This window comes from Xiphophorus maculatus, chromosome 16 (genome assembly GCF_002775205.1).
Source record: "Xiphophorus maculatus strain JP 163 A chromosome 16, X_maculatus-5.0-male, whole genome shotgun sequence".
Classification (NCBI taxonomy): Eukaryota; Metazoa; Chordata; class Actinopteri; order Cyprinodontiformes; family Poeciliidae; genus Xiphophorus; species Xiphophorus maculatus.
Genome location: NC_036458.1, coordinates 12,875,172 through 12,887,629, shown reverse-complemented (window position 1 = coordinate 12,887,629; position 12,458 = coordinate 12,875,172). Strand labels below are relative to the sequence as shown.

The following is a 12,458-nucleotide window of genomic DNA, read 5'->3' as shown; positions in this document are numbered from 1 at the left end:
GTACGCGAGCACAACTGACATCGGTAAAATGTCCACCTGCCTCTGGCTCATTGGTTGTTTTTGACTGGGAGCCGTGCATTTCTTCAGATAGCTATAGTAGCACTGGGAGGAGGTGTGTTTTTTTCTGTCTCATATACTTTCACAACATGGTGACAGTTTTAGCAAATATGTTAAAAAGAGTTTATTCTAAAAATTACTGCAGCTTTAAAGTGAGCACTAAAACACACAATTAGGCATCTTTTTCTTACCCCTCAGCTTTAGAGTAGCCTTCCTGAAGATCTGTTGATAGCTGAGAGTTTAGATGTTTTCATTGTAAAAGCAATGCTTTATGGTTTAACTCTTAAATTTTATTTATTTATATATTTTTTGCAATCTTAGAAAGAATTCCAAGATCCTATTACGTTTTTAAGAGTTTGGCAAGTTCTATAATGTTGTTGGCAATATTGTTATTTTGGATTTAGTAATTATCTTGAATTGAGCATTTCTATACATTTTGTTTATTTAATGTATTTACTTTTGTAAATTTATCTTCAGAGTTTCCACAATTTGCACACTTGTGTTTTCTCAGGTCATTCTATTCTGCATTTGATAGAAGTATCTGACACTTTTGTTTCTTCCTCTGCTTATTATTAACTTATATGGCACTGTAAGAAGTGCTCTTCAATATGAAAGATCACATCAACATCAAGCAGAGAAACCACTACTCTCTGCCGGCACGTTATTGAAACCATTCCAGTATTTTACATCAGCTACTTTTTGAGACTCGACTTACTTCTTTAGAACAAATCTACAAAATATAAAATTGCATCTTTCTGTTTCTTCCTGGCAGCAGTCAGACACTGCATGTTGGAAGTGAATCATTTTACTTGGTTTGTTTCACTTCACTTGTCAGTCATGATGAGCTGCAACAACCGATATTATCATTAAATTTCTCAATACTTTGAAGAAACCCCACCCAGAAAATTCAAAGGAAGTGGAATATATTACGTACATTTCTTTTCAGAAAACAAAACCATAAAACTTCAAAGGAAAACAGTGAGAAAAGTCTGCCTAGGGGGGTTTTCATCTAATGTGATTTACTAGATGGCACTGTTTCATAACATAACAGCTTGTATAGAAGGACAAAACAAACCCTAGGATGGTTTGGGTTTGCTATGCTATGCGAAGAATGCTGCCTGGCATTCTTATTTTTGTTATACATTTGAAATTCAGAGACCAGAGCAACATCACGTTTCCCATGTTGGGTCTTCTCTCAGTCATATTGTGAGTTTGAGCAAAGAGATTTACTGTTGTAAGGCTTGTCTCTGTCTGTATCAGTTTCTCCCGGTGTGGTGGAAATGGTAAGCAATCCACTGTAACTATACATTAAACTTACTCATAGATCTCAATTAGAAATGACTCAATGTCCCTGTATCCAGTCGAGCCGAGGACATAATGCAACACTGTTTTGCACGCACTCACTGGGATGTGTTGAAACAGGCAGCATTACGCCCAGCTTCATCTAGATGTTTAAGGTTAGCATGTCTGAGGCCAGGTATGAACTGGCTGTCTGGTGTAACTGGCAATGCCTGGTTGGCTGATGCCCAAACAGAAACTGTCAGAACTTAACCAATTTTTATGGCCATGGCTTTGTAAACTTTGTAATTATGTCTTGTTCAACTTTGTGTTAATTTCACGGTTTAATTCACTAAAGAAAGTTTGTTATTTCAATTCATATAACTGCCTTTGTATTTCATTTAAACACACCACTACGCTATACCCAAACCTATTGGCCCATTGGTTTAGTTTTTCCAGTATTCTTCATCAATGTGTTACAATATTATGATTGCTTTTACTTTAAAACCATAGATTGATGTTATATTTATAAATCCACAACCAATGTTTATAGTTTGTGGATCTATAAGTATAACTTCATTTGTGTTCAGTGGTTTTAATTTGTGGGTCCTAAAAGCAAACAGTTCTAGAAATGATAAGATTTACATATATTTTTATTACATTTTCCTATGAGTTTTACATTACAACAGATGATTACTTTTTTTAATGAAAAGACAACACAGTAGAACAGGTACAATTAAGAAAGCCCAACTGTTCACAATATTCATTTATCACACACTGTAAAAAATTATATTTATTGCCAAGATTGTACAAATTGACATTCATCCATTTATATTTGTTGCAGGATATGAAAGTTGACAGGAAATATTAGTTGCTGTGTTAGCTAATAACACATTCATACACATAAATTCAAACATCATTTATTTATTATTAATATTCAGAAAATACACATAAAAAAACAATCTTTTATGTGAGGAATGGTTCTGACTTGTCATTATTATGAAAATATATTTATATTATTGCTTAGAATTGACTTGCCAACAGCTTGCTTAAAATAAATGGTAATGCTGGCAGTTTTAAAGGACATATAAATCATATCTACAACACAGGCGCCAATAAAATCAGTACATCAAATCTGTACAAAGAGGATTTCATGTGGCCAATCAGAGCATTTACATCTGGTGATAAAACAGAAACAAAGACATACAGATATAAGAATATTGTGTCATTGCAATGATGCTAAGAGGATGATTGTAGGTCAGAATGTCATAAATGAAAGAAAATACAAAGTATAATAAATCTTTGCTAACATGTCTGGAAAAAAAGTTCGCAGTCACTGCCACTTATAAATGTCATGTCCATTTTAAGGATATTTATGCGTCCATGCTGCTGCTCAACTCCTCGCAGAGTTTCTGCACCATTCCAAGCTCAGTTGACACATCTAAGGAAGTAATTTTTGTCATTACGTGTTTGTTGTGATTACAGGAATGTTAGTGACATATTTCCAGTTATGACCAAAAATAATTCATCCCCTTGACAGATTTATATTCAAAAGTATTTTCAATCATTGAAAATGTTTGTATTTAATAGGAAATGAAAGAAGCCTTTCTCAAAAGATGATAAGACATAAAACAATTGATTTTGTTTGCTTCAGTTTTAGCAAATAACTCCAAGCATTAAATTATTTATAGTCTTAGTTAATACATTCTTAAAATATTAATTAAAATATCTATTGATACTCCACCAATCAAATGTTCTCATAATTGCTGACTACAGTTTTGTTTCACCTGGTTTTTAGACAATTTAATGAGCTCAAACTTTTTGAGGTTGGACGGCCATTTTCAACCTCCTCCGCTTGATTAAAGCTAAAACTCTGGTTGGATCACTTCAGACAAAAATTTTGTTTCCAGTCAGAAGAAATATCTTAAACCAAAGATTACTTTTAGCCTAAAACTGCCAAGAGCGGATGATGTGGTAATTTTACCTGGAATTGTACAGTCTTCAGTATTGAGGGACAGCTCAATAGATTCCATCATGTCTTTTTCCAGAAGTCCAAGGATATCCGCCTAATTTATAATCATAACAATTAGTAAGCATTTATTGCAAATATGATACAAGTATACAAATGCTTATAAATGTTGGAACGCCTCTTTTCAACACTCATATAGAAGCAGCTTAGTTTAGATTGAATGTAGCTAAATACAGAAAATCCTGGAAAACAACTCAAAAGAGGCTGCAGAAGACTGTACCTCACCATCCAACAGGACAACACTCAATATGCAGCCAGAGGTACAGAGGAACGCTCAAAGTCAATGTACAGATGTAAATCCAACTGAGAGCCAGTGGCAAGAATTTAAATTCAGACAATTCAGTCTGACAGAGTTTGAGGTATTTTGCAAGGAAGAATAGGAAAAATATTTAATCTCTAGAAAAGCAAACTTGGTAGAAAAATATTCTAAAATATACTATTACCTCAGTATAACCTCAAGGGAATGAAAACAAAAACAAAATCACCCTTTTTAGATTCATATTCCTAAACAATATTCAAAAAATAATGCTCCTCCCAATTTACAATAATTCATTTGTGCTAGTGTATAAATAAATAAATCATTTAGTCTTAGTGGTTGTAATCTGATAAAATATCAAAAACCTGAATGGATATGAATGCTTTTAAAATACATTGTCTTTTAAATGTAATCATGCAATTTTAATGTATAAAATGAAACAAACCATCAGTTTAAGGAGAAGCTCCAACATGACATTCTTGGCTTTCTCAAACATGCTGTTCTGAAAATTGTACACATATTGCTGTATTGTTTCCCTTATGTTCTGCAGTGTGTTCTTTCCTCGAAACTGTGCAGCCTCTGCAAAAAAAAAAGAAGTTAATTATTGTCCAAACAATAACACAAATTAGTAGCATCTGTTTTGATTAAAAATGTAGCTGTTGTTACTTTCATAGCACTCTTTCATGATTTCCTCAACTGTTTTGGTTAGACTCATGTAGATTACTTTTTTGTTGTCACGAATCATTTTGTTCAGTTTTGTCTTAAGCTTTTCCTCCTAAGAAAAAAATAGTCAAGAGTCAAACCCAGAGTCAATGAATTGTCCTATTACAAATATTTAGAGCAGATGGATTCAGTAAAAACGTTTTCTAATACCTCCGTCTTAAGAAACGTCAGCTGCAGGTCTGCATCCTTGTACTTTGGTTTTAGTTTTTCAACGTCAAGTGAAAACCTATTGATCACTCCATTGAATGGACCACAATTTCCTTCATTGCTGAAAATTTTCATCACATTTAAATTATTTATAGGAGTGTAAGTTCCTCAGTTTCAGGAAAGCATCTGTGTTTATAAAGTTCTTACGGAAAAGTTTTTCTGAATTCCTCATCGATGCTTTTACTCAAGAATGAAGTTAATTTCATGTTGAAATTTATTTCTTTCCCCTTTTTTGGTTTGTGGATGCCACCATTTTTGACGACACTCTTCAGGATGTAGTATTGGGCACTTCCACTCTTTCTCTGGGGAAAAAACAGATATTAAAAAGAAATAAATAAAAAGACAAAAATAGAAACCGTTTAGAACATAGATTCGTATAAATGCAACTATCAGATTACTTACTGTAGGATATAAGAAGAATTTCAGAATATTTTTACAAGAACTTTTGGATTTTTCAACTCCTTCATTGAGACATTTTATGAAGGTGGTGTAGATCTCCCGCATTTCATCTCTGATTTCATCAAGTTGACAATTCAGGTTTGTCTCAAGGTCATCAGACACAACTTTACAACAGCCAGCCTAAAAAAACACACATTCTTCATTTAAAGCACCATTAACTGAGTCATTTTAAGTTCACTGCATCCTGGGTCTCCACACAACAATTTTTACTTTATCCTATATTCTGGGTTTATGATATTGGGACAGAAATTAGCAAGTTTTAATCAAACACTAGATCAGAATGTTTGAACCACAGTTTGTTATGTTGAAAAAGAAACTGGAACAAACTTCAAATATAGAATTGCTAACAGATCAGTAAGAAGTAAGAATCTTTTTAGATGTTGAGGTTATTATTAAAAGCTGCAGTACATAACTTTTATAAAAAAAAATGTTTTTACATATTTGTTAAAACTATCACCAGGTCATCATGACTGTATGAGACAGATCTATGAAAAGATCGAGCTCCTCCACTTCCTGCCTGTGCTGCTGCTGCCTTCTAAATAAATACACTGCTACCAATCAAAAGAACTAACCTGAGCCAGAAGAAGTGACTTAGTGCTGTCAATCAAACTTGTGAACACGCTGCAAAATGTGCTAATGGGGGAGAAATGACTAAACATTAAAGGAAGACTGGTGGCCATTCTAACTATCCTTACCATTAACGACAGGCCCTGCTGATGGGGAGAAACTATATCATAACAAATATTAGGGGGGTTCAGGGAGGGTGAGCAGCGTGGACACAGGAATGATTGACAGCAGCAAGATCATCCTCTTGACTCTGCTTGGTTGTTTCTAGTTGGCTTCTATTGCCTTCTTGGAGAAGGCAGAGGAGCTAGATGTTGTCACATATTTTCTGTTTCATATTGTACAGTCATCACACAGTGACAGTTTCAACAAATATGTAAAAAAAATATATATTTATTTTTTTTATAAAAGTTACGTACTGAAGTTTTAACCTGGTCTATTTTTATCTAAAGGGAAGGAATTATAAGAAAAGTATATCCCATATAGAGGATGTCAAGCCACATTTGAAGTAAAATGAAGTGACTAATACTGTGTTAGGGCAAGTGGCTTTTCTGTAAATCTCTGTACCACAAAATGTGCGTCTTCTTTAGATATTCAAGATTACTGGGAAAATTAAGATTTTTCTTTTCTCAGCCTTACCACTTTTTTCAAGCTGGCCCCTTGCATCAAAGACAGAATCCCTTGAGCTCCAGAAACGTAATTTAGTGTCACTGAGTGAGAGTCGTTTAGATTTTGCAAAAAATCTTGAAGCTCTGGAATTTCTTGGAAAAGACAATTAGGTCATATTAGCATCATACTGAGGAATCTTCCATTTTAAGTTGTAGCCTACCAGTGTCCTCCGGCTTTAGGTTTTTTGGTTTCAGAAACTCTGCAGAGCTCACTGTGAAGACTTTGAAACACTCATTACTAAAATATTTCTGTGGAGAATTGAATTTGCTCATGTTATTTAATTGTAGACGGTCAATTTGAAAATCAGATGCAGTTCAAAGCTCACCTTTATCTTGCTTAGCTTGTTGAATTCTTTGCCCACTGCTTCCTTGGCTTTTAAGTTTCTATTTACGATTAAGGCCTGAATATCAGCTGGTGAACTAAAAGAAAACATTCACTAGTGAAAACGTTATGACAAAAATCACATCATTAAATGTAGCAACTACTACAGATATAAATGAAGCACCTTGAAAAGTATTTGAACCTTTTTTAATAGTTTGAATAGTGGAGACTTAGAATAAAAATCAGCAACATTTCATAAATGAACTTTCAGTGACGATAAAGGATAAAAAAAAACATTTTCACACATTTATTTTACTTTGTGGGGACCTTATACTTCCCGGAGTATCTATGTGTTCCTTTAGTCAGCTTAGTCATATTTTTTACTTGAAACTATAAATGTCTGTTCTAGTTTCAGTTTACTGAAAACCTCTTACAGATTTTTCTTTAAGTCATTTATCTACACTCATAAACCAGTTAATCGCTTTTGGTGGATGTTTAGCTCAATGTCCATGACAATGATTCCCAAAAGATAATGTACTTCATAGCACTGTTAGTGTTGTGTTTTTTTTGACACCATGTAACACCGTTTATAAGTACAACTATTGAGCCTTTGACCCATCCTCACTGATGTCTGAACTGACTCTTAAAATTTTCCACTTTTAGTATATTAGCAAACTTACGCATCATGTAACTCTCCTAAAACATCAGACTTGGTGCAGATGAAGTGAATGTTTCGACACTCGCCACCGTTTCCAAGGAAATTACTGGCACTTTTCAGGATCTCCCAGGATTCTCTATCAGATGCTGCTCGGTTGATTTCAGATACGATCCACACCGTAGAACAGTTTCCAACAATCTGAGGTGACGTTGTTACAATGAAAATGAATGCTTTAAAAATATGAAAGTTGAAAGACTGAAGACTACGGTAACAAGGTATAATGTACCTTTTTCCACATTGTATCTCGGCTCTTGTTACGGTCTCCATTTCCAGGAAGGTCCACAAGTGTGACATGCTGGAGAAAATTATTTTGGGGTACTTTGACAGTGACACACTTCACAATTGGCCAGTACCACCTTTTTATATCTTTGTCTTCTCCTTGTTTGGTGTACTTCATCATTTTTGCAGATAGCTCTATAGCCTGACGGAGCAAACAAAGCAGTCCATGAAATGGAAGGTGAAGCACACACGGTGTGTCTCCACCTCGAGGAAAGCTCTACTTAGATAGTTAGAAACCAAAGGTGTTCTTTGAACTGAGCAGCTAACGAAGAACTGGCAACATTTCAAACATTAATTATCAAGTTTTGCTACATATTCACATTTGGATTAAGGTATGGACTTATTCATGTTAAAACACGAGTATGATTCATACACCTCCACTTTTTGTATACCTGTCAGTATGCATTATATGAATGACCCCAAATGTTGTTTTTGTTTTCGACTGGGTCAATTTAGAGGGCCAGGTGATGCCGAAAGTCTATCGTTCAAAACCACAACCTAGTAAATAAAGCCTGGCCAGTTTTGATTTGTCACTATCTTTCCAGACCTAAAAGTCACATCTTACCGATTCACAAGTTAAAATCTTCTTTGTGGACTGAAGAAACTCTGGAATCTCTCTGAAGTATCTGTTGTCCATGAGTTGTTGTGATGATTTTTGTTTCCATTCTTCTCCATATACTGCTGTAAGCTTCTCAATAAGGTCATGATGACCATCGTTCTCTTCATCATCGTCATGCTTCTCTTGCTCTTCGTCATCCTCAAGAAAGCGATCTACAGTCCCCAACTCATCTTCCCACTCCTGAAAAGGAAATATTGTGTTGGGTTTAAGTGTGTAACCCCGCAATGCCTTATGTTAGATAAAATATGAACAAACAGTTTGATGGTTCTGTTTACCTCTTTGTTGATGAACTCGATCTCTGCTTCATAATTTAAGTTGAGAGCGTTCGCCTCCACTTTGATCATGACCGAGGTACATGCATCTACATCTCCAGATGGCAAAAGTTTCTTCACACCAATGACTGCATTAATCAATGAGGTCTTGCCAGCTCCAGTTTTACCAAAAACACCAACCAGCTCCCTTTTGTCTGTTTCCAAATCTCTAATTTTGGTCCTGTTAAAAATTAAGAAAAAATAAAATTGCTTCCACCTGTGTGCAGAATTATCTAAAAGGTTAACACTGGCATGTCTCTCTCATGCTTTCAGAATGGCACATTTTTGTAGATCACATGGTCATGGCCATAATTTGCCTGTATTCCTGAAGGCTTAGCAGCACCGGTGCACATGAACTTCATATTATGTAATCACTATCCACCAGACTAATTACTCTTCACAAACACTGCCATCATGATATGAAACTATTTTGTTTCATGAATTTCTGTGGAATTACCAGAGAAGCCAAATGATGACAGGAGGTAGGAAGTTTTGTGACAAATTGTGTCTTTAATTAAAACAAAATTAAACAAACCTACAAAACTCAGAGAAGAGAGAAAAAACCCACATAAACAGGGAAACTTTGAGCTCAAGCTTGTAATTATTTGTTTGTAAGGCATGACAAAATAATAGAAAATTATACTTACATAAGGAATTCATTAAGATCTGTTGTCTCTTGATTTTGTAGTTTAGCATGAACATGTGTCATTATGTTTTTCACATCATTCAGTATCATTGATTCTGTTAGTGAAAACCATACAAAGGCTTAGCAACAATAGTGAACATTTAATGCAAAGGAAGTTAATTTTGTTGCTCCTCTCACTTCATCAATGCAATCTTTTACCAAAGAAGTTCAAACTAAACATAATTTAAGCAAAATATATTTTGTTTATTATAATACACTGACAAAATATTTTCCGCTTACCTAAAAATGCGTCACATTTCTACATCAACATTATTTTGACACCATTGATCAAAACATATCAATACCTGTGAATTGAAATCTTTCATGCTGTCGCTTTGGTTTCTTTATGCTAGATTCTTCCTGAAGGTCAAGTTTTCGCTTTCCTTTTTACAAAAACATAAATAGATTGGATGGGTCTCTCAAAAACAATAAAAATATGAAATATAGATTGGATTTCCCACCTGTATTACTCGTGGAGGGTAAAATCTGAGGATGCACACAAAAATGACTTTTTTAGATTTTGTATATTTAAATTAAATATGTTTACTAGCTTTTTGGCTGGATATTATAAGAAACGTTATTTTATTTGACTTACAAGAATAAAAGGTTACTCTTACTCTTTACGTAAACATGGCTGTCACAGGGGCAATTTATTTAAAAAAATAGGACCAATATGGAGCATCCACCACATCTAGGAGTTATGATTAGGTTACTTCAGAAGGCAAGTGCCTGTCCTAGATTTATTCAGGGATGTCAGAATAAGGAGGCCCAAATATATAATACAAAAGATGCTTTTCCAGTTTTTGTTTGCAAAAAAAGGAAATAGAAACCAGAATTCTCCAACACTTACCTTTGTCAAATCAGTTGCATCTTCATTCTGCACTTGACACTAAGGTAAAAATAATTAATTTTGTTAGGCAAACACAGTTTTACTAAATTAAAGTGTATTCCCAGTCTAAGATCATGTAGGTATTGATAGTTAATGGATGTAATACTTGACATTTGTAGTCAGAATAGGTTTAACTTACTGGTTTAGGACAAACTTCTTTTTCACCATTAGTGTTTTCTTCTTCCTAAGATGAAAATAAAATGTTACATACACAATGGTTTTTACATAGGCACAAGCCATGGTACTAAATGTTTAATAACGTATTGCATTACCTTTAACTGATTGAGTCTTTTCTTGAACCGTGCTCTCGGTCCCACTTTTGTTATCAGCTTGTCAATATCTTGTTCCTCAAGACAATAAAGGCTCTCTGTGTCAACCCCTTGATCTGTAATCCAATGAGACTCTGTTAACAACAGCCTTAGAAATATAATTTAAAGAGATGCAAAAATCTATTTTATGCAGGAGAGGAAATAAACAATATTATTTATTGCTAAGAGACCATTTTTTCTATGCCATGAAGTGCTTGTATGAGAAAACCCTTTTCATAAAATAAGTGTAGAGCTCTTGTATTTTCAGTAAATGGAAAATACAATGATGGTGAAAGGAAAGGCAGAGGGTCACCAATAAATCATACTACTTTCCCTGTACATAGTTTATTTTGTAACATCACCAGCCTGAAAATGACTTTGCCTGGTACGTTAGTTTGTTTCATTTCTCCTCAAACTTTTCACAAAAGTCATGCTTCATGTTTAAATTTGGGCATTTTTACATGATGCTGCCTGGCTGTAAACATTTATGCTATTAAAGTAAAATTTGGCTCTCAAGAGCTGATTTAAAAAATAATAATAAAAACCATTCAAATATTTAGTAGATTTTACAGTGCCATCTAATGGAGAAACAAAGGTTGGACCCTTTAAAACACATTAACGAGAGGTTTGACAAAAACATTTGAACAAAAATATATGTGCACTTCACTTGTTAAACCACAGTTGTGATTGTTTTTAAAACTATGTCCAGTCAGGAGAACAAAGTGCTTTTATTTCTACAGCTAAAGTTATGCCAATGTTGGTAAACCAAATAAAATGGGGGAAAAAAAAGACATTTCCTCATTGGTAGTCAAAATTTGTCATACTTTACCTTTAAATATTTCAATAAACTCACTGAGACCCCACTGGTTTAGTTTATCGCATACAAACGTATCCATTTCCAAGAACCGAAACTGAAAGTGAAAAAAATCTGATCGTCAGGAAGAGCGATTACTACGCAGCATTACAGTTACTATAACATCTTCCCGGTAAGCTGGTGCTGAAAAAATGCAGATAGGATAACATTTTAAGAGTTCAAATTAGCACATTTGGAATGCTCACCTGCTTCTGAAGGGAATGCAAAGACTTAAGTCAAACAGGATGGGAGGAGAAGAAAAGAGCAAAACGACAGGGTCAAAGAATCCCGGAAAGTTGCGGAAAAAAATACAAAGCAAACCCTTTGAAGAAGATAACATGAAATGTTGCAGGTTTTCTCACAGAGAGGCAGATTACTGACAGAGCAAAAAAAAAAAAAGAAGAAGAAGAAAAAACATTGAAAGTAGGGGGTGTGGTTTGCAGGAAAACTCAGACACGTGAGGAGGCGATCAGAAGAGAAAAGCGGCTGGTTGTAAAATGGCAGAAGCAGTCATTAGAAAAAATACAGATGTCATTTTTACATATAAAAACGTAAAGGTACAAATACCCTGGCAGGTATGTTTTTACCTGCCAGGGTAAAAAAAAAAAATAATAATAATGATTTTATATATATATATATATATATATATATATATATATATATATATATATTGCATAAATACGCAATATATGTTGCATATTTCTTTAAATGTCTTTGTACAGCTATAAAACGTGCTACACGTCTTAGTTAAAAGGCCAGAATGTAAAATCAACTTTTTCTTTCTTCTTCTTCTTTTTTTTTTTTTTTTAGCTTTAAATCATGTTATAATGTTATTTCCAGAGTTGCACTGAGAAGTAGCTGGCATAACAGGTCTTCCACGCAGTTCCACCAGGTGTTTGCTAATTGCGTCGGCTTGTTTAGGATCTGGGTGGTGTAATGTTTGTACTGCAGTACATAAAGGAACCCTTCCTTTATGTTCTTTCGGCATCACCTTTATGTAATGTATTACATCTAATGTTTGTACTGCAGTACATAAAGGAAGCCAAGTCTTTTAAAGTTATCTGGTTTATTAACTAACAGCATCAGTCATTATACCCTCAGGTTTCTACCCCCTCCCATCACCAACTACGGGTGCTGCATATCATTACAGGTGGAGAAGTGACGGCGGGGGTCGGGCTGCTCTAGCTTGGAAACCGCAGCTCAAACTACAGTTTCAAAATAAAGAAAATGAAG

At 34.5% G+C, this 12,458-nt stretch overlaps 1 protein-coding gene across 1 annotated transcript; it reads right to left on the bottom strand.

The window, feature by feature from the left end:
* Positions 1-1,979: 1,979 nt before the first annotated feature.
* Positions 1,980-11,653, bottom strand: LOC102229784 (nuclear GTPase SLIP-GC). Its single transcript, XM_005809290.2, has 22 exons — positions 11,432-11,653; positions 11,202-11,283; positions 10,337-10,449; positions 10,204-10,248; positions 10,026-10,064; positions 9,637-9,661; positions 9,481-9,558; positions 9,138-9,231; positions 8,455-8,671; positions 8,126-8,359; positions 7,508-7,702; positions 7,244-7,419; positions 6,568-6,661; positions 6,403-6,490; positions 6,213-6,334; positions 4,953-5,129; positions 4,698-4,852; positions 4,494-4,611; positions 4,287-4,395; positions 4,066-4,199; positions 3,320-3,401; positions 1,980-2,776 (listed from the first exon to the last, which is right to left on the bottom strand). The coding sequence occupies exons 2-22, from the start codon at positions 11,266-11,268 to the stop codon at positions 2,709-2,711; spliced, it is 2,430 nt and encodes an 809-aa protein (XP_005809347.1). The 5' UTR covers positions 11,269-11,283; positions 11,432-11,653; the 3' UTR covers positions 1,980-2,708.
* Positions 11,654-12,458: the final 805 nt, after the last annotated feature.

Bases quoted from the DNA above. Each gene is read 5' to 3' on its own strand.
- LOC102229784 (XM_005809290.2), bottom strand. From the start codon at position 11,268: ATGGATACGTTTGTATGCGATAAACTAAACCAGTGGGGTCTCAGTGAG. The intron at 10,249-10,336 runs GTAATGCAATAC...TTTTCATCTTAG, and splicing joins AAAGACTCAATCAGTTAAAG to GAAGAAGAAAACACTAATGG. The intron at 4,612-4,697 runs GTAAGAACTTTA...GAAAATTTTCAG, and splicing joins GAATTCAGAAAAACTTTTCC to CAATGAAGGAAATTGTGGTC.